General features: G+C 40.9%; 1 protein-coding gene and 1 long non-coding RNA gene across 2 annotated transcripts; both read right to left on the reverse strand.

Annotated features, from left to right (window-relative positions):
* Positions 1–455: 455 nt before the first annotated feature.
* Positions 456–1,031, reverse strand: LOC139417107 (uncharacterized). Its single transcript, XR_011635158.1, has 3 exons — positions 952–1,031; positions 692–762; positions 456–604 (listed from the first exon to the last, which is right to left on the reverse strand). It is a non-coding gene; the product is annotated as an uncharacterized lncRNA (long non-coding RNA).
* A 5,553-nt stretch (positions 1,032–6,584) lies between these two features.
* Positions 6,585–17,672, reverse strand: LOC139415954 (E3 ubiquitin-protein ligase TRIM39-like). The gene is made up of 7 exons (XM_071164146.1): positions 17,660–17,672; positions 15,504–16,066; positions 12,205–12,300; positions 11,427–11,660; positions 11,145–11,295; positions 10,646–10,672; positions 6,585–10,567 (listed from the first exon to the last, which is right to left on the reverse strand). The coding sequence occupies exons 2-7, from the start codon at positions 16,062–16,064 to the stop codon at positions 10,023–10,025; spliced, it is 1,614 nt and encodes a 537-aa protein (XP_071020247.1). The 5' UTR covers positions 16,065–16,066; positions 17,660–17,672; the 3' UTR covers positions 6,585–10,022.
* Positions 17,673–21,326: the final 3,654 nt, after the last annotated feature.

Raw genomic sequence — 21,326 nt, forward strand, 5'->3', positions numbered from 1 at the left:
CTATGTTGCCAGGCTGGTTTTCCCACTGTATAGCATCTGGGTCCTGTAAAAGAAATTAGATTTTTTGATTTTGATGAGGACTCCTCACCATTGTAGAGTAAATAGTACTTTCACATCTGGAATCCAGAGAGATGGTCTCCTCCTCATCATCGTCTCCATCATGTGCTGTTGCTGCTGCACTGGGGCCTTCACCCTATCACATTTAATCGGATTCATATTGAAGCTAGTAGACAAGACATGCCAGGCCTACAGTATGCCTTTGATGGAGTACTCACTGGATCAGCATCGTCTGGTGCTTGTGCTGGTGGCTCTAACAGGAACACAGTGCTGCCAGACACTGCAAGGCAATAGGTAAACCAAAGTCAGACAGTCCAAATTGATTCAATATGAATGTGGTTGTATCCCATGTAGAGATGGAAGGACATACCTTGAATGAAGCGGGTGGCATCTTGGGAGGAACCTATGCTCGTCTCTTTCCCCCCAGGGATCCCCTCTAAGACGGGCCTGCCTTTATTTAGCTCCAAGGCCATGTCCTCTGCTGGGGTAAGGTCAGCCTTTGGTGACCCACCACCCGTGCCTTGTCTGTGGGTATTCTTTTTCACTGCTAAAACAGTACAGACAATGTGTGAGCAGGCACCTTCTGGGTACAATATATGCTTGTGCTTTGTTAAATATTAGTCAGGGACCATACCATTCTGCAGAATGTTCTTGTATTTGATTTTGACCTGCTGCCATGTCCGTTTTGGCCCGTTCATGTTTAATCTACACACACACACACACACACACACACACATACACAATTTCACTCATATCTGCAGTGCATTTCAATAAAAAAAATTAACCGTTTCATAATTACAGTACAACTGCATTTTTGGAGATGTGAATTAAATATTTGAATTGTAATTGTGATGTTTCAGCGGAGCGGTGAGTGTGTAATTGTGCACTACTTACGCATTCAGGCGGTCTGCAATACTTTGCCACGCTTTTTCTCTTTGCTTTATCACTGTGGCGGTGTTGCCTTTCTTCTTAATTATACATTAATGAGGAGCAAAATGCAGTGCCATGGTAAATCAGTTAATCTGTATCCATTTTTGGACAACTTAATGAATCCGTGTCTGCTCATGCAACCAATTAAGCCTAGTTCAACAATACCTGATCAGAACCCAAAATACAAGCTTGTTTTAGTCCAATGTTTGTCAACAACGTAAATGTAAACAAACACTGTATACCCTTAAAACATGGTTAAAACTATAAAATGTTGATATCATGGATAGTTAGTCCTTTCATCCATAACTTTGTCTATCAGTTTGAGAGTGATTACATTTCTCCAGCACAATCCCTCAGCTTTTTACCGAAACAGTGGTGGGGAGTATGTTGTGTTACTGTTTCAACCACTAACTGCCCCTTTAAACCTTATCAAGGATAAAACAGCGAGATCAAACCACAACTGTTGGATTTTCTGGACTGTTACCTTTCATGCCATCTTACAGTCGCTCAGAGGAAGAGCAAATCTATTGTTTTTTTGGATAGGCCATAAAATGTGACTTGTCACTCCCTATGCAAATGTGGGATATGAATCCTGACACTTCAAATCAGCTCCGCTTAGAGAGTGGGAGCGGAGAGCAGACAGACAGGGCTTGCTGAAACTATAAGACGTTCAGAGTGATTTGTACTGTACACCAAAATGTGAGTCAGAACCAGTCCTGAACCACTCAACACTTCAATGCTTGAAAAACATTGTCTTTTTGCAATCATTACCAATTTGGGGTAAAAAATTACACCAGTTGGTACTTTTATGCTAAAAATACTGTATGTTGCCACTTTCAGGGTTAAATCAATTCATCATTTAATTAGTGGTTCTCAAAGCTCTCCTCGGAGAGTCATTTAAAATGTTGTTGTAACCCTGAACTAGCACACCTGATTCATCTAATCAACAGCTTGATGATTTGATGACTAAATAATTTAGGTTTCCTATCTTTGGAGTAGATCATAAACATTGAACATCTGGGGGTTCCTGAGGAGAGGGTTGAGAACCACCGAGCAGACCAGTGTGTACCTGTGGTCTCAGGTCTCTGTGAAGAAGGCCCAGGTAGGTCATGGACATGCTTCAGGGCCATGAAGATTTTGACAAACCAGTCCATGATCTGGGATGAAATCCAGTCAGTAATTTATGTTTAGCCTAAAACAAAATAGTTTTGATGTAGTGTCATAAATAGAAATGGCTGTGTTCCAGGCTGACTACATTACAGAAGCCTGCCAGATCTCACAACAACTTGATAGGTGAACATATCAGCTAAGCTATGATATATAAATCTGACAACCACAGTAGATGACTTGGCATGCAACAATTGGTTGATGCAATGCGACATCTGCAATGTAGTCAGTTTGGAACGCAACCAATATGTGTGTGTCCAATAACATTTGATTTGGATAACAAGCTCAACAATTATTTTGTCATTTTAATCATTTTACCTATATTAAACTGTATTGTTATGAAATGCAGCCTACAATACATTGTTAATTAAATGCAGAGGTAGGATCAATTAGTTAGCCAATTCACTTTAATGAACAACCAGAAATATGTATAGCTTTTCTGGTTCATTAAGAAAGCTAAACGTATGTATCTTTGGTTGTTGTTGTTTTGTCAATTAGACCAGTGATTCTCAACTGGGAGGATTTTAAGGAGTCACAGGACTTGTGCAAGAACATATTTGAATTTAAAACAACATTATTTTGAAAGGTAACCGCTGTCGTACCTCATATTGTTGCTGGCAGTGCACCCGCAGTGGTGAAATGGCTGGCTATGTTCGGTCTCAAGGTTTTTGCGCTACACACGCGCACTGACCAATACAATAACACCCCACCCTCTCACCACACACACACACACTGATCCAATGAAATTACATTCTGCAACATTGTTCAGTTTTAAATGTGCCACATCCAATCAGATAATACAGATCTTCTTCTGACAGCTAGCTTGGTTGACAGCTAACTATGCAAATGTGTTCTGAAGGCATTGTACACCTGGATAGTTAGCTGTCATTTAAATCATGTAGGCTAGCTGTCAGAGTAAAATCATGGACACGTTCTTAAATGTGCAGCCCCCTCTTCATCTGCTGCTGCTTCCAATGTTAAGAACAACAGCCCGGTCCCTGTCAAGAAGAGAAAATACCACCCCGACTTCGTAAAATACGTCCTATGCAACAAGCTTTTAGCTAAGCTAAATCTTGGGAGAGTCAGCCGCCAACAAGCATGAAAGGCATCTGAACAACAAGCGTCCATGCCACAAAAATAACACCACTGACTTAAAAAAATGTAATGTCAATATCTGGAGACCTCACAAGATTAATTGAAGAACGTATCGATGGAACAAGAAAAGGCACTTCGCTCATCATAGCAATGCGATGGGCCACAAGATAAGTACAATACCAACAAAAAACACACCAGCACAGAGGATCTCACAATCCCTGCTGTGGTTGATATGTGCAGTGAAATCTTGGGAGAGTCAGCCGCCAACAAACTTAAAACCATGCCCCTATCCAAATGACACCGTGAGGAGGAGAATACAGGACATGTCTGAGGACACAACACGCCAGACATCAGAGCGCGTTAGTGCAAATGGCCATTACGCACTGCAGCTTGATGAATCCCCAGATGTGGCTAACCATGCAATTCTAATGGTCTATATCAGACACGTCTGGGATAATAACTTTGCGGAGCAGTTCCTTTTTAGTGGTGATTTCCCCACCACCAACAATGCAGAGGCTGTCTTTAACACAATGGATATGTACCTGGGCTTCGTGGGGCTGGCCTGGGATGGGTGTGACCACTGATGGGGCAGCTACCATGACGGGAAAGCACTCCAGGGTAGTAAAGCAGATCATGCGACATGGAACCACTGCTTCCTACTCATGGAGTCACTGGTAGCAAAGGACATGGTGTGAGTTCCACGCCACTCTCCAGGATGTGATCAAGTGTGTCAACTTTATCTAAAAGACTTCCACGAAAATCAGGTGTTTACATGCCTTCTGCAGGGATATGGGGAGGGAGCACCAGCAGATGTCTCTAGGCCTTCTGCAGGGATATGGGGAGGGAGCACCAGCAGGTGTTTCCATGCCTTCTGCAGGGATATGGGGAGGGAGCACCAGCAGGTGTTTCCATGCCTTCTGCAGGGATATGGGGAGGGAGCACCAGCAGGTGTCTCCAGGCCTTCTGCAGGGATATGGGGAGGGAGCACCAGCAGGTGTTTCCATGCCTTCTGCAGGGATATGGGGAGGGAGCACCAGCAGGTGTTTCCATGCCTTCTGCAGGGATATGGGGAGGGAGCACCAGCAGGTGTCTCCAGGCCTTCTGCAGGGATATGGGGAGGGAGCACCAGCAGGTGTCTCCAGGCCTTATGCAGGGATATGGGGAGGGAGCACCAGCAGGTGTTTCCAGGCCTTCTGCAGGGATATGGGGAGGGAGCACCAGCAGGTGTCTCCAGGCCTTCTGCAGGGATATGGGGAGGGAGCACCAGCAGGTGTCTCCAGGCCTTCTGCAGGGATATGGGGAGGGAGCACCAGCAGGTGTCTCCAGGCCTTCTGCAGGGATATGGGGAGGGAGCACCAGCAGGTGTTTCCAGGCCTTCTGCAGGGATATGGGGAGGGAGCACCAGCAGGTGTCTCCAGGCCTGCAGGGATATGGGGAGGGTGCACCAGCAGGTGTCTCCAGGCCTTCTGCAGGGATATGGGGAGGGAGCACCAGCAGGTGCAGCAGGTGCTTTATTATGCAGAGGTCCGCTGGCTTGTTGGATCGCTTTTATGAGCTTTGAACGGAGATTGCTGCGTTTCTCTGGCCGAACATTTGGATTGTTAGGAATGGCTCGCACAGGTTGCCGACCTTGCGGTTATTTTTGATAATCTGAATTCACTCAATGTGTCAATGCAAGGGAGGGGGCACAATCTACACTGCTCAAAAAAATAAAGGGAACACTAAAACAACACATCCTAGATCTGAATGAATTAAATATTCTCATTAAATACTTTTTTCTTTACATAGTTGAATGTGCTGACAACAAAATCACACAAAAACTATCAATGGAAATCAAATTTATCAACCCATGGAGGTCTGGATTTGGAGTCACACTCAAAATTAAAGTGGAAAAGCACACTACAGGCTGATCCAACTTTGATGTAATGTCCTTAAAAACAAATCAAAATTAGGCTCAGTAGTGTGTGTGGCCTCCACGTGCCTGTATGACCTCCCTACAACGCCTGGGCTTGCTCCTGATGAGGTGGCCGATGGTCTCCTGAGGGATCTCCTCCCAGACCCAGACCTGGACTAAAGCATCCGCCAACTCCTGGACAGTCTGTGGTGCAACGTGGCGTTGGTGGATGGAGCGAGACATGATGTCGAAGATGTGCTCAATGTGCCTTCCTCTTGCAGGAACTGCTGACACACTCCAGCCACATGCTTATTTTAACCCTAGCCTTGCCCCAAACTGCCGCTCTTATGGGTCAGAATATAATGATGTAATTATGTGTTGGAGGTCTCAGATGTGAAGCTCCGCGTGGGTCGTTTAGGCTTCTCAATGACGCACTTCTCCTGCGCAACTCTCTGGTTGTCCTCACGATGTCAGTGTCCTTTTGGTTTAGTGGTCCGATTCCTCGCTCTTGCTCTGATAGGGGTCTACTGAGGACAGACAGCTCTGTAGCTCAGAGCTCACAGCGTAGGAATGAAACCATGTAGATAACACGATTCGATGGAGAGTGGAGGTTAGGTGGTCCGGCTTGAATTCACCCACTTAGAAACAGCTACTCATCAGTAGCATGGGTAGAAAAAGATTTTTGTATTTTTGGGTTCGTTTACTTTTTTGACCTCGGCTGCAGCTCTGGTCACTTAGTCTGATCTGTTCATTCTAACTCACAGGTCTTATACCCTCGGGTCAGAAGTGGGCGTAACCACCTTTCGGGCAATTCTCTGGGCGTACCAAGTTAAGAGGCAAGGTCTAGATTGTACTCAAATCCAATTTTAGACAACTAACTTCACATTTCATCTATACCAAAACATTCTCTTTGATTTGGACATCTTCCACACAACGTACAATGTATAAACATCAAGTATATCCTAGGAAAACTCTCTTACAGTTACAATGTTTTCGTAATAACATCATCTATTAACCTTTTAATAACAAAACAAAAATGGCATACATTTCCATATTCCATCTATCGTCATGACCACCATTGTGGCTGACAGAAACCATTATTCCAAAGTCCCTTTATTGCATGTTTAATGTTCTGAGGCTGGTTCTCCATAGTGAGAGGACAAAGGAATGTTGTCTGTGGCCTAAGATTTACCATGGGCGTGAGGGGTCATAAACCCCCCACATCTTCAGACCCCTAGATTACTCCTCCTCTGTTGGGGGTGAGAGTTAATTTGTAGGGTTGTGGTCTCCTGTAACCCGACCTGATCAGGACAGTCATGACACTTCAATAAACTTATCAAACTGAAGAAACACCCCCAGCTTTCCCACTGTAGCCCCCCCCCCCCCCCCCACCACCACCACACACACACACACACACACACACACACAATAAAATAAAAGGTTAATGAGTTACTGTTCAATATGTTAGTTCTGACATTCATACATTTTATTGAACTGGTTAAATACTTACACCTTTTAAAAAAAAAACTTTTCAAGGTTGTGAAACTTCACATGGTAATTGGGGATTTAAGGATTCCTAATTATTGTTTATTTCTACTTTAAAACACTGGTATGTGTTACTGTTTAATAACATTATTGGACTGGTTTTGATGTCACGTTCTGAGTCTGACAATTTATTACATCCCACTCCTAATTAAATGGCGTATTCTCTTCAATTGCTAAATGTTTTCTCAGTTAAAATGGCTGGATAATGAATTTCTTTATTTTTTTTTTACCTCTTTCTCCCCAATTTTGTGATATCCAATTGGTAGTTAGTCTTGACTCCCATTCGGACTCGGGAGAGGCAAAGGTCAAGAGCCGTGCGTCCTCCGAAACACGACCCCGCCAAGCCGCACTGCTTCTTGACACAATGCTTGCTTACCCCGGAAGCCAGCAGCACCAATGTGTCGGAGGAAACACCGTACACCTGGCAACTGTGTCAGCGTGCATGTGCTCCTGTTGCCCGCCACAGGAGTCTCTAGAGCGCGATGGAACAAGGACATCCCGGCCGGCCGGCCAAACCCTCCCCTAACCCGGACGATGCTGGACCAATTTTGTGCCACCTCATGGGTCTCCGGGTCGCGGCTGGCAGCAACACAGCCCGGTATCGAACCAGGATCTGTAGTGACGCAGCTAGTACTGCGATGCAGTGCTGTAGACCGCTGCACCACTTTGGGAGGCCTGGACTAAATTTGCATAAGGTTAACCAGGATCCGCCCCTTTGTATATTTGTCTCCGTTCTAATAAAGACAGAGTGCACTATTATTTTGGATTTTTTATTTTTGTATATTTCTTTTATTAATTTTGATTCATCAGGGGATGCTCTCTGCACCACTACTTCCCGTAGCTATGGACAAAAGTGGCTTAATATTGAAACATAGATGCATTCATACCATATAATTTACAAGAATTTCACTAGGGTACCTATTTACTTTGTTGGAAAAACACACTTATCCATCTTAGCTGACAAAGTGGCAATGTCACTAGGCAGGTTACCCAGGTTTATTTGACAAAAGCAAAGTCGCAAAAAAAGTCGTTGCGACAGGTATAATGGAATCAGCATTTATAAGAAAAACGTTCTAAAGATCGCCCGAAAAGTGATTGGTGGATTTGATGTCGAACTTTATTTATTGCGACAAATTTATGATGGTAATTGTGCTTTTCGAGTAAATTATGATTGCCAAATAATTAACGTTTGCGGGGCACGTAATTTATCGACTAGTAAAAAAAAATCTTTGCAGGAAAATAATTGTCCTGACTTAAGAATTTCAGATCTACAGGAGTTCAAGTTTCACCAAAGCATGGATGTATAGATACGTTAGCACATGAGAATGATTAGAATAAGCCTATTGCAAATATTTGTAAATTCTTGAGTTCTATCCATGCTTGCATTTGCGGATTACCTAAGAAAATATTCAGACCCTTTGACTTTTTCCACATTTTGTTACATTAGACTTATTCTAAAATGGATGAAATAAAATACAAATCCTCAACCTACACAAAACACCGCATTATGACCATGTGAAAACAGGTTTAGACATTGTTGCAAATGTATTAAAAAAATGACACATACAGTTGAAGTCGGAAGTTAACATACACCTTAGCCAAACACATTTAAACTCATTTAACGTTTTATACAATTCCTGACATTTAATCCTAGTAAACTTTTCCTGTCTTATGACAGTTAGGATCACCACTTAATTTTAAGAATGTGAAATGTCAGAATAATAGTAGAAAATGATTTATTATAGCTTTTATTTCTTTCATCACATTCCCAGTGGGTCAGAAGTTTACATTCACTCAATTAGTATTTGGTAGCATTGCCTTTAAATTGTTTAACTTGGGTCAAACGTTTCGGGTAGCCTTCCACAAGCTTCCCACAATAAATTGGGTGAATTTTGGCCCATTACTCCTAACAGAGCTGGTGTAACTGAGTCAGGTTTGTAGGCCTCCTTGCTCGCACACGCTTTTTCAGATCGGCCCACAAATTTTCATCATTGCCAAACAGTTCTATTTTTGTTTCATCAGACGAGAGGAAATGTATCCAAAAAATACGATCTTTGTCCCCATGTGCAGTTGCAAAACATAGTCTGGCTTTTTTGGAGCAGTTGCTTCTTCCTTGCTGAGCGGCCTTTCAGGTTATGTCAATATAGGACTCGTTTTACTGTGGATAGAGATATTTTTGTACCTGTTTCCTCCAGTATCTTCACAAGATCCTTTGCTGTTTTTCTGGGATTGATTTGCACTTTTCGCACCAAAGTACATTCATCTCTAGGAGACAGAACGCGTCTCCTTCCTGAGCTGTATGACAGCTGCGTGGTCCCATGGTGTTTACACTTGCGTACTATTGTTTGTACAGATAAACGTGGTACCGTCAGGCGTTTGGAAATTGCTCCCAAGGATGAACCAGACTTGTGGGGGTCTACAGTTTTTTTTTCCTGAGATCTTGGCTGATTTCTTTTGATTTTCCCATGATGTCAAGCAAAGAGGCACTGAGTTTGAAGGTAGGCCTTGAAATACATCCACAGGTACACCTCCAATTGACTCAAATGAAGTCAATTAGCCTATCAGAAGCTTCTAAAGCAATGACATAATTGTCAACTTAGTGTATATAAACGTCTGACCCACTGGAATTGTGATACAGTGAAATAATCTGTCTGTAAACAATTGATGGAAAAATTACTTGTCATACACAAAGTAGAAGTCCTAACCAACTAGCCAAAACTATAGTTTGTTAACAAGACATTTGTGTGGAGTGGTTGAAAAATTAGTTTTAATGACTCCAACCTAAGTGTATGTAAACTTCCGATTTCAACAGTAGATACTATGCACACCGGTACAAATAAAAATCGTTATTCTTTTTGTGTTACTTTTTATTTTAGCCTACTTGGTAAATATTTTGTTCTTCTTGAACTGCACTGTTGGTTAAGGGCTTGTAAGTCAGCATTTCATGGTGAAGTCTACATCTTTTGTATTCGGTGCATGTGGCAAATAAAGTTTGATTTGAAATACAGTATTTCCATTTGATAAACCGTACATTTCAAAAATGGATATTAGAATAATTAGGATTACATTTAATTTTGTCACAATAAGGAAGGTAAATATAATCAAGATATTTGCAAAATGTATTACAATATATATAAAAGTTTCAGACCCCCAAAGTAAACTATAGTTGAAATGAGTCCACGTCCCATGTCCCCCATTGCGTAGATGCCTCTATTCCAAATGAGAGTGAAAGGAAAGATGGGAACATTTGACTGTGCCCATCTAATTTATCTACGGTTGAAGCATATACAGTACATTGTAGCTGGAGCTACACTATGCATGGAGTGTTCTGTCACTAATTTACCTGCACTATAGTAATCATAAGAGGAAGGTCTTCATTTATTTCTGCAGTACGACAAGGATCAAATATGGGAAAGATTTTCTCTGAGAATTTGCACCCTGTGAAAGTGAATAGGTGAGACTTTGCATCAACATCAAAGAATGACACTTGGCCTTCCTTATAATCCAGGAAGACACCGACTTTCTGGGGTCGGGGAAAAGGTAAAATAAGGCGTGGAATTTTTGTGCACGCCAGATATTCCTTGCCATCCCTGTGACACAGAGTCCATAACCCTTTCTCAGGCTCAGATGAAATTAATTCCTTCCTAGGCACTGTCTCGCAAGCTACTCCTATAACCCAGTTTGATTTCTCCTGTAACCCAACTTCCCAATAATGTTTCCCATAGTTGTACCCTTGTTTGGCCAGGATACAGACATCCTCAGTGAATCTCTCAGGATTATCTGGGACCTTCAATTTCCTTGGCGATTTTCTCACTTGTTTTCCATCATTAGAGAGGATAAGCCATGGGCCTGCAGTGTTGGGGTCCATCGTCACGTCCACTACATTAATGTAGAAAAGTGAAACATCACATGCTATTCTCTGCACTGAAATTACATTACTTAAATTATGTTCTGTACCTGCATATTTCTGCATCTCTTTCAGTTCTGTGGAAAAACAAGCCCAATTAGCGGTTAACTGGTACAATGAGAGGGACATTTTAATGTCCTGACTGTCCTTATTTGTTGTTAAACCAAGAGAACATGTATATCACAGATTTATGACTGGCATGTTATGAAAACTTACACTCGACTGCTGACATGCACCATTTTTTGGATTGTATTAACAGTGGACTAATGAACAAAATACAGAAAAAAAGTGTATTTTAAGCCAGGGGTGTCAAACGCAATCCATGGACGGCCTAGTGTCTGACGGTTTTAGTTTTTTCCTTTCAATTAAGACCTAGAAACCAGGTGAGGAGAGTTCCTTACTAAATCAGTGACCTTACTTCTATCAACTACAACGGAGGAGTGAAAACCTGCAGACCCTGCCCTCTGTGTAATTAGTTTGACACCTGTGTTTTAAGGCAAAACATTTAAAAACCCTGTAACATTTAAATACCCTGTGATTCAAACGTACCGATAGCTGACAGCTTTCTTATTTGGTCTTCGGTGGAGTCTTTCACTTGAAGCACTGTATTTCGAACACAGCCCAAGAAGTTGACTTGATGATAAACAGCAACATTAGTCCAGCTTTTAGATTTTGGAAGGGTAGTTTGCTTGTAAAAGCTCTGTTAAAAGGAAGGTAAAATGTTACTGTCAAAACATCTCACAGGCCTGAAATACATAGCTTTTTCTTTCGGGTTTCCAGCATAAGGAATGAACAAGATGAGTTTACATTTTTTTAAGTACTTCCACTGACCTGTAGAAGGTCGAGATGGTCCTCAGTGTGTGAGAGCTGCTCCAGCTCAGTACTTCTCCTCTGTAGCTCAGTGATTTCCTGCTCCAGGTCATTGATGAGCCCTTCTGCCTGCCTTTCTGCTGATTTCTGCTTCTCCTCAATCACCTCTATGAGTTCAGCCTGGCTTGACTCAATAGATCGCATCAGTGCAGTGAAGACTTCAACACTGTCCGCTATTTCACTCTCTGCATTGTCCTGATAGGAATTGACATTGATTACATCATAGACATCGACAGTAGATTTAGACTAACACCCAATGTGGTTTAGTTATACATGTAGATAAATTGTCCAGCATAAGACATCTTGAAAAATTACATTTATGATTGGAAACGCATCAGCGCTGCAACAACAAATAATGCTGAATACCTTGACATGCTGAATTCTTGAATCAGTCCCTCCTGGATTCTGCGATATGCATTTTGACAAAACTATCCCCGGCATATGTTAAGGCTATTTCCACAACAAACATTTTAAATCATCGCAATATTGTAGCATAAAACTGACCTATTACCACAGTACAAAAAGATGGCTCGCAATTTCAACCAATCACTGCACATGTACGACATATGGTTCAATCATGCCCCATGTCAACAAACCTTTTCCACATCAGTGCATTCGTGTCAAATTAGAAAACATTTTGGCATATTGTCAGGCAAAATGTCAGAATAGCTGCAGCAAATTCAAGCATCACAAAAAATCCCTGCAGAATCCTGGGGGGACTGTTAATCTAAGGACTCACTCTACTTAACTTCACTGAAGCGTTGATCTCCTCCACCTTCAGCTGCCGGTCTTGGATCATCTGCTGCACATCCGCCTTTGACCTCCGAATAAGAGCCTGTGGACAACACGAGGCTACATCCTTCAAACTCAACGCTGGACCTCAAACCCAGTTCCACTGCATTTTTTTCCCATTGATCCACTAATCAGGGACTGATTTAGAGCTGGGACACCAGGTGTATGCAATAACTATCAGGTAGAATAGAAAACCAGCAGGCGCTGGACCTCAGAGGGTAAGAGTTGAGTACCCCTGGGCTACACTCCTTCATTTATTCCCAAAACGTAGCTGGTGTAGGGCAGTTTCTTGGGATAAGATAACCTTATGTAAGGGATAATCAACAATATACGTTCCACGTAAGGGATAATCAATACGTAAGGGATAATCAATATACGTTCCATGGAAAGTAATGAAATACATGGAAGGTGTGTTCCACGACATGCTAGCGGAGTGGAACTGACATTACACGAAGTTGCATTATTTTCTAGATATCTCATAGATACCTAATTGAATATCCCTTTTATACCATGGCTATAATTGAACACATTTGCCACTAGAAATGTGTTCAACATACACTAAAGTAGTTACTAATGCTACTAGATAGCTACAGCAGTCGCCGTGGTAACTAAACAAAAGACAGACCTGCTGGATTAGTTGACCAAACCATAAGTGCTATGTAGCTTGTTTTGGGTCGCAGGTTTAGAAATGGCTGAAAAATGGCATTTGATATAGAGCCAACTCTGCAAATAGCACTGCTGGGTGAATAGTGAATAGAAAGGTTCAGCACAAATATATGCAAGTAGAAGTTCTAATTGGATGGTTTTCAGAGATGGATGGGAGGGGTTGAAGGGAACTGAAAAAGATAACTATTGTAAAATGTACAGTGTATATATTACACTGAACAAAAATGCAATTGCAACATGAAACAATTTCAAACATTTTACTGACAGATGAAGTCGGAAGTTTACGTACACACATGCCACCTCATGATGCCAGTCCTGAGTATGCTTCCCATGTTTAAAATGTTGTGTGAAACATGCTAATATAGGTACCATGACTTGGGATTTGTGCCTTGTACCTTGTTCATAGACTGCTTACGGGGTAAGGAAACCAATACGTAATTTTGCAATTTGAGTGAACTATCAATAAAAAATTTAAAAAATGTAAACTTTTGCTAAATAATTTTAGTTTCTATGACTTCATATAAAGAAATGTACACCTGTACCTCACAAATGTTTAGATAAAAATGTATAATATCTTAAACTGTCACTTCTATTTCTTTCAGTACTCGATTACTAAATCCAACACTACTATGCACTCTGTTAAAATGGAAAGGTAGCATTTACAGTTGAAGTTGGAAGTTGACATACACCTTAGCCAAATACATTTAAACTCAGTTTTTCACAATTCCTGACATTTAATCCAAGTAAAAATTCCCTGTTTTAGGTATGTTAGGATCACCACTTTATTTTAAGAATGTGAAATTTCTTGCACATGCTTTTTCAGTTCTGCCCACAAATGTTCTATGTGATTGAGGTCAGGGCTTTGTGATGGCCACTCCAATACCTTGACTTTGTTGTCCTTAAGACATTTTGCCACAACCTTGGAAGTATGGAAGTCATTGTTCATTGGGAAGAAACATTTACAACCAAGCTTTAACTTCCTAGAATCATATTTTGACTTGTTGAAACAAAGTTTAGGGGTAGATTTTTGGAATCCTTTCTCTGCAAGTTGAACAAGTGGATTACTCTAATCGCTGTCGCCAACTAAACAGACCTTTTGGGATATAAATAAGGATTTTATCTAACAAAACGTCACCACATGTTAAAGCTAGGACCCTTTTGGATGACAAATTTGAAGATTTTCAAAAAGTATGTGGATATTTAATCTTTATATGTGAATGTATAAAACCTGTGCTGGTGTAAAAAATATTTTGATGTGGGGCGCCGTCCTCAAACAATCGCATGGCATGTTTTCACTGTAATAGCTACTGTAAATCGGAGAGAGCAGTTAGATTAACAACAACAAGTTTTCAGCCGATATAGGACACTTATATGCACCTAAATGTTTAAAATCCATAATATTTGATTTGCGCGCCCTTCAGTTCCACCGGAAGTTGTCCCGCTAAGCGGGACACTGATTCTTAAGAGGTTTAGCAAGAAATTTGTGGAGTGGTTGAAAAGTTAGTTTTACTGACTCCAACCTAAGTGTATGTAAACTTCCGACTTCATCTGTAGTTACAGTTCAAATATGGAAATCAGTCAATTTAAATTAATTCATTAGGCCCTAATCTATGGATTTCACATGACTGAGCAGGGGAGCAGCAGGGCCTTGGAGGGCCCACCCACTTAGGAGCCAGGCCAAGCCAATCATAATGAGTTTTTCCCCATAAAAATAGTTTTTATTTCAGACAGAAACACTCCTCAGTACCCGCCCCCAACCAGAAAGTCCTGCAGGTGAAGAAGCTGGACATGTGGGTCCTTGGCTAGCATTTTTGCCAATTGAACGCTCCCTCAACTTGAGACATCTGTGGCATTGTGTTGTGTGACAAAACTGCACATTTTAAAGTGGCCATTTGTCCCCAGCACAGGGTGCACCTGTGTAACAATCATGCTGTTTAATATTCTTGATATGGCAAACCTGTCACGTGGATGGATTATTTTGGCAATGGAGAAATGCTGTCTAACAGGGATGCAAACAAATTTGTGCACAAAACTTAAGAGAAATAAGCTTTTTGTGCGCATGGAACAATTCTGCAATTTTATTTATTTATTTTTATTTCAGCTCATGATGCATGGGACCAACACTTTTGATGTTGCGTTCATATTTTTGTTCAGTGTAGCATTGTTGTCCGTTAGTTTACTCCAATTAGGGGAGGGGTGATTGGGTTATGGGAAAGTAATGAAGAAGGAAAATTATATTTAAAAAATGAGAACTATATGGGCGATTGGATATGATGCAGACATTAACATTGATAGAACCCACAATCTGCAATAGTAAAGCTGATCTAGCCCCTAAGCCTAGTGGTTAGAGTGGTGGACTAGCAACCGGAAGGTTGCAAGTTCAAAACTCTCGAGCTGGCAAGTGTGTCGTTCAGCCCCTGAACAGGCAGTTAACCCACTGTTCTTAAGGCCGTCATTGAAAATAAGAATATGTTCTTAACTGACTTGCCTAGTTAAATTAAGGTAAAAAAAAGAAGAAAATAAAGAGGTTTGTATATTTAGTGTTAAAAGGAAAATGTTAACGTCGTTAGGAAAAGGTACCATCTTTAGTTGCGATTCTGTTTGTAGTGGCACAGTGTGGTGATGTTTGTGGTCTGTCTCAGCACAAAACTGACACACACATGTCTGGTCGCTCCTACAGAACAGCTCCAGCAGCCTATCATGCTTCTTGCACATCCTGTCCTCCAGGTTCTCCGCAGGGTCAATCAGCTTGTGTCTCTTCAGATTCACCACTCTCTGATGAGGCTCCAGGTGAATCTCACAGTAAGAGGTCAGACACACCAGGCAGGACTTCAGGGCCTTGAGCTTCCTCCCAGAGCAGATGTCACAGGCCACTTCTCCAGTTGCAGCAATGCACCCTTCATTAACTCTCATATTCCTAAAATGATCAACAACTTCTCTGAACGACGTGTTGATTCGAAGCTCAGGCCTTCTGTAAAATGTCTCCTTACACAAAGGACACTGGCACAGGTCACTGATATCCCAATACCCTCCGATACAATTCTTACAGAAGTTGTGGCCACATGGAGTGGAAACTGGGTCAGTGAACAACTCTAGACAGATGGAGCACTGGAATTGGCTTTCATTCAGGGAGGAAGCCATATCTGAAAATAGATACATTTGTTTGTCAGGCCATGTGAATCTTGACCCAAACCCCAAATATCGCATCATTTACAAAATTATCAAAACGCTTATGCTTGTGTTCACAAAAAAATGTATCAGTTTGTCAATGAGTGAGATGAAAAATGTCTTTAAAGGAACATTTCAACTTAACATTTAACACTTCCAGGTCACAGATATGTTTCACACATAATTGGCCAACAGGACGCACCGAATGACCACATCCGGTATATTGACTGCGTGGACAACATTTATAAGGTAAAAGCAGTCCTGTTCTGCAAGGCCTCTGTTATAGCGATCACACGATACATTTGTGTGTATTTTAGATATGGTTGTCCGTGTTCGATAGAGCCATTGTTCCTATCAGCTGATTCATTGCTAGATGTCGAAGGTGACCAGTGTGGTATCACCTGAAAAGCATCAGTCTGGTACACTTTTGCAAAAAATATATGCTTCACGAGATGTCTGCCTGGCTGTCTGAGAGGGTATGTCTGTATGTCAGGTTGAGTCTTTCACTATTTTACCGATTGCAGCTTTATCATCAGACCTTTTGTCTTGAATGCAATGTTTGAACTCAAGATATTTGACACACAGTACTCTACCGGTCAAAAACACCTACTCCTTCAAGGGCTTTTCTTTATTTGGACTATTTTCTACATCATAAAGTAACAGTGAAGCCATCAACACTATGAAATAACACATATGGAATCATGTAGTAACCAAAAAAGTGTTTAACAAATACATTTTATATTTGAGATTCTTCAAATAGCAACCCTTTGACCAACCTTTCGATGCCTTCACTAAAATTCTACAATCTAGAAAATAGTAAAAAGAAAGAAAATCCCTTGAATGACCGGTAGTGTATATGCAAAAGCTTTCCAGACGGATGCTTATCAATGATATAATTTTGTTCAACTCTTGGTGAGGACTTGTGGTTTATGACAAAACAAACTGTTGTTATTAAAGTAATGAATATATACTGTAGAATGGCAGAGCTAAGGTGAAATGTCCCTTTAATGCCCTTGGTTTCTAAGACCATATCAGATGATCTCTAGAACAGGTTTAACAACATACTGTAAAAGTACAGGGTGACACATCAAGAATGGGAACAAACCAACATTAAGCAATTAGGTTCCTGAGAAATGACACCATCTTTTATAAACATGAGGAAATATAATTCTTGGTAAATGTATACACTTAAGAACTGTTCAGCCCCAAACAAATTCACTTGAAAGCAATTATATTCATCCACATACAACAATAAGCGGTGCATTGCCACAATGAATTTAGCACTTTCAGGCATTGTAGAAAACCCAAACTGCATATTCCATGACAGGAAAACTACTACAAGATATAACACCGAACAAAAAAACATCTGACATTTATTATAATGGTTGGGATTAAGGCAACTTTTCCCCTAAGTACAGAGGAAGGCATTTTTTGATATATTTTTTTAGGAAATGTACTCATTTACTGCATAAGTATTAGAATACCATGATAAAGTTCTAAAAAAGTATGCTGTTTTAGTATTAATTTATGTTGATAATATGAAATTCCATTACAAGGAACGTTCCTACCTGTGAATGTGTCGTCTATCCTATTTACTTTCACTTTACATCAGGGACAAAGCATTAAATACTCCCCCCCCACCCCCCCTCCATTTTAAAGTAGTCAATTTCTGCTTCCGTGAACTTATTGGTACATACCGCCACCTACTGTGCAGGATTGTGTATAGTTTAAACAGGTATAAAGCCAAGCAGCTAAACACTGCTGGAAAATTTGCTCAGAAATATAATCAAAGATGGTGGATAGATAAGATACTCAGTCCATTTTCCATTGAAATAAATTGTCAAGGTTCCTGTCTGTAAGTTCATGGTTCCTCAATCTCTGGCATGCTAACAAGAGAGAGGGAACAGTTGACTCTAGGGTATTTAGTGTCACCAGAGTGGCCCCACCCAAATAGAAAACATTTGGGAGTAGAGTGTTTTGCTTTCTCTTCTGTCTCTGGTATAATGCATTGGCTGATCCCTCTGACTCTGGCTTTTGGTCTGACTCTTTCACTATTTGGTATTTTGACCAATCACATCAAATCTTTTTCAAATGACCAGTTAGTGAAAAACAATATCAGAATTGGTTTCCTTGTGTAAACACAGCCTAATTGGTCTTATGACAATTCAGATCAGGGGCACATTCCTCCTCATACCTTACAATGCCTGGATAGGTATTTTAAGTATAAGCTAACAACATATTTGACCTGTTTCAAGAAGCTAGGCATATGCTGCACGTCACTTTCAGAGGAGAGCCATTACGGGTTACTTTGACGAATTGTTTATCGAAATTTGTTTCCTACTGATGATTTACCTCTCCAGAGAACGCATTCCCACTGCTCCAGAGTCCAATTGCGTCAAGCTATACACCACTCCAGCCGACATTTGGCATTGCACATGGTGCTCTTCTATGGAAACTCATTTCATGAAGCTTCCAACAAACAGTTATTGTGCTAAAGTTGCTTGCAGAGGCAGTTTGGAACTCCGTAGTGAGGGTTGCAACCGAGGAAAGACTATTTTTACATGCTTTAGCACTCGGTGGTCTCTTCGGTCTTCTGTGAGCTTGTGTGGCCTACCACTTTGCGGCTGAGCCGTTGTTATTCCTAGACTTTTTCACTTAACAATAACAGCACTTACAATTGACCAGGGCAGCTAGAGCAGTGCAACAAATTGATGTCTTATTGGAAAGGTGGCATCCTATGACGGTGCCACTTTGAAAGTAACTGAGCTCTTTAGTAAGGCCATTTTACTGCCAGGGTTTGTCTATGGATATGGCATGGCTGTGTGTTCGATTCTATACCCCTGTCAGCAACAGGTGTGGCTGAAATAGCCAAATCCACTAATTTGAAGAGGTATCCACATACTTGTTTATTTATAGTGTACCTTAATATATGACCCTTTTCAAGAAGCTAGGCAAATGTCGCATGTCACGACTTCACAGGTAAGGTATTTGAAGTTTTTTTTTTCATTTTTTGTAAAAATATTTTCATTGAACCAGACATTGTCGAGTCTTCCCCCATCACCATCAGCAAAAGAAACGGTGATCAACAGTGTTGTCACTGAAGTTGACCCAGTTTTGAAATCGGTGGAAGCAGAGAAATGATTTACAAGTGCGGAGATAGTCGAAAAGAAAACACAGGATGCTGTTGTAAAAAACACCTGTCTCTGTACTAATAGCTAGCTAACGTTAGCTGACTGGCTCACTAGCTAATGTTACGTGCATAATCTGTGTAGTAATATTATTTGTGTCTCAGAAAGCCATTTGCATTGCTAGATATAGCCTAATGTTAGCTAGGTAGCTACAGTAACATTGAACCTACTGTAGTTGGTTAGCTTTAGCTACCGGCAGATTCATGCATGGTGCATGCGTGGAATTATGAGATTGGATTATGGTTCATAGTTTAGCTAGCTAAATATCTTAACAAAAGACTCCACTATTTAAGTAATGATTTCACCGTATCGCTTACACGTTCTGTATGCTGTGCAGGTGACAAACAAACGTTTAATTTATTGTGATATAGTGTGTGATTACCAGAGATGGTAATGTAAAGAACAACACGACTGGCACCAAAGTCAGATTAGAATAAAGGCCAAGGACTAGATGAAGTGTATTTTTACCTAGAGTTTTTCCTTATTGTAGGCTACTCCTTTCACCACTTTTAGTCTTGAAATCTTTGGGTGTTTACTACATTACCATAATCACTCTGTTTAGTCCATGGACTCCATGTCACTCCTTAAAGACATGGGTGGGGCTAACATGCTGACCACACTGCTCGCGTTGCAAAATAAATGCACACATACATGTTTATTTTAGGAATAAGGCCTGTTTTTCTTTTGAAGCCAGAAGGAGGCTAGTATCAGCTACATTTATGCCTTTACTAGACTATGGGGATATTTTATATATGAATGCTTCCGCTCAGTGTTTGAGATCAATTGACACTCTTTTTACCATGGGACTTTGAGATGTATTTGAAACTGCAAAACCCTTACGCACCACTGCACTTTGTATACCAGGGTTGGCTGGCCTTCTCTAGTCACTCGTAGGCTCAGTCACTGGTATACTTTTATTTACAAAGCCATTTTGGGTTTACTACCTATTTATTTGTGCATTTTTATTGTTCAGAAATGCAGGCAATCTCAACGTTGTGTGTTTCAGGGAAGACATCCTCCTCCCTCATGTGGTACTTCCTGCAGGCTCCTCCTGACATGACTCTCTAGCATGACAATGCCACCAACCATACTGCTCGTTCTGTGCGTGGTTTCCTGCAAGACAGGAATGTCAGTGTTCTGCTATGGCCAGCGAAGAGCCCGGATCTCAGTTCCATTGAGCACATCTGGGACCTGTTGGATCGGAGGGTGAGGGCTAGGGCTAGGGCCATTCCCCCAAGAAATATCAAGAACATGGAGGTACCTTGGTGGGAGTAACATCTCATAGCAAGAACTGGCACATCTGGTGCAGTCCATGAGGAGGAGATGCACTGCAATATTTAATGCAGGCTGAGATTTAGGCTTCTTTTACCCTCAAGTACAAAGGAAAGCATATTTGTTTTTTGGTGTCATGTACTCATTCTTTAGGAACATTAGAATACCATCATAGACTTCTAAAAGAGTATGTTGTTTTAGTATTCAGCTACCTGTTTATAGTACGGAATTCTATTACAAGGAACGTTCCTACCTGTGAATTTGTTGTCTCCTATTTACTTTCACTTTACATCAGGGACAAAGCATTAAATACTCCTTCAGAAGTTCTGTCACCCTAAAGCTGTAAAGAGGACACATCCCTATCTTTGCCTTTTCCATGTATGTGACAGTATGACCAGAGCCATTGAGTGCTCTCTCCATTTTAAAGTAGTAAAATGTTATTCTACTTCTAGGAGATTATTGGTGGTTCGTTAAACTGAAAAGGTGCATAATGCCTACTATTGTGATGTATGTTGTATAGTTTCAACAGGCATAAAGCAAAGCACCAGTACGGTGCTGGAATATTTGCTCAGAAGTATAGTGCATTGGCTTATCACTCCCGCTGACCTGGATGGAATTCTGCTTAACCCATCAGAAGTTGATGTGTTTGATACCGTTTTCCATGTATTCTGTTCCGTGTATGTTTGTTAACTTGCTATGTGTATAAAAAATTGTGATTTTTGTTCTCTTTTATTACAACTGTATTCCTATGACTGTTTATTGTTGAAGTGATAAT

Source organism: Oncorhynchus clarkii, chromosome 9 (assembly GCF_045791955.1).
Source record: "Oncorhynchus clarkii lewisi isolate Uvic-CL-2024 chromosome 9, UVic_Ocla_1.0, whole genome shotgun sequence".
In the NCBI taxonomy this organism is placed as follows: Eukaryota; Metazoa; Chordata; class Actinopteri; order Salmoniformes; family Salmonidae; genus Oncorhynchus; species Oncorhynchus clarkii.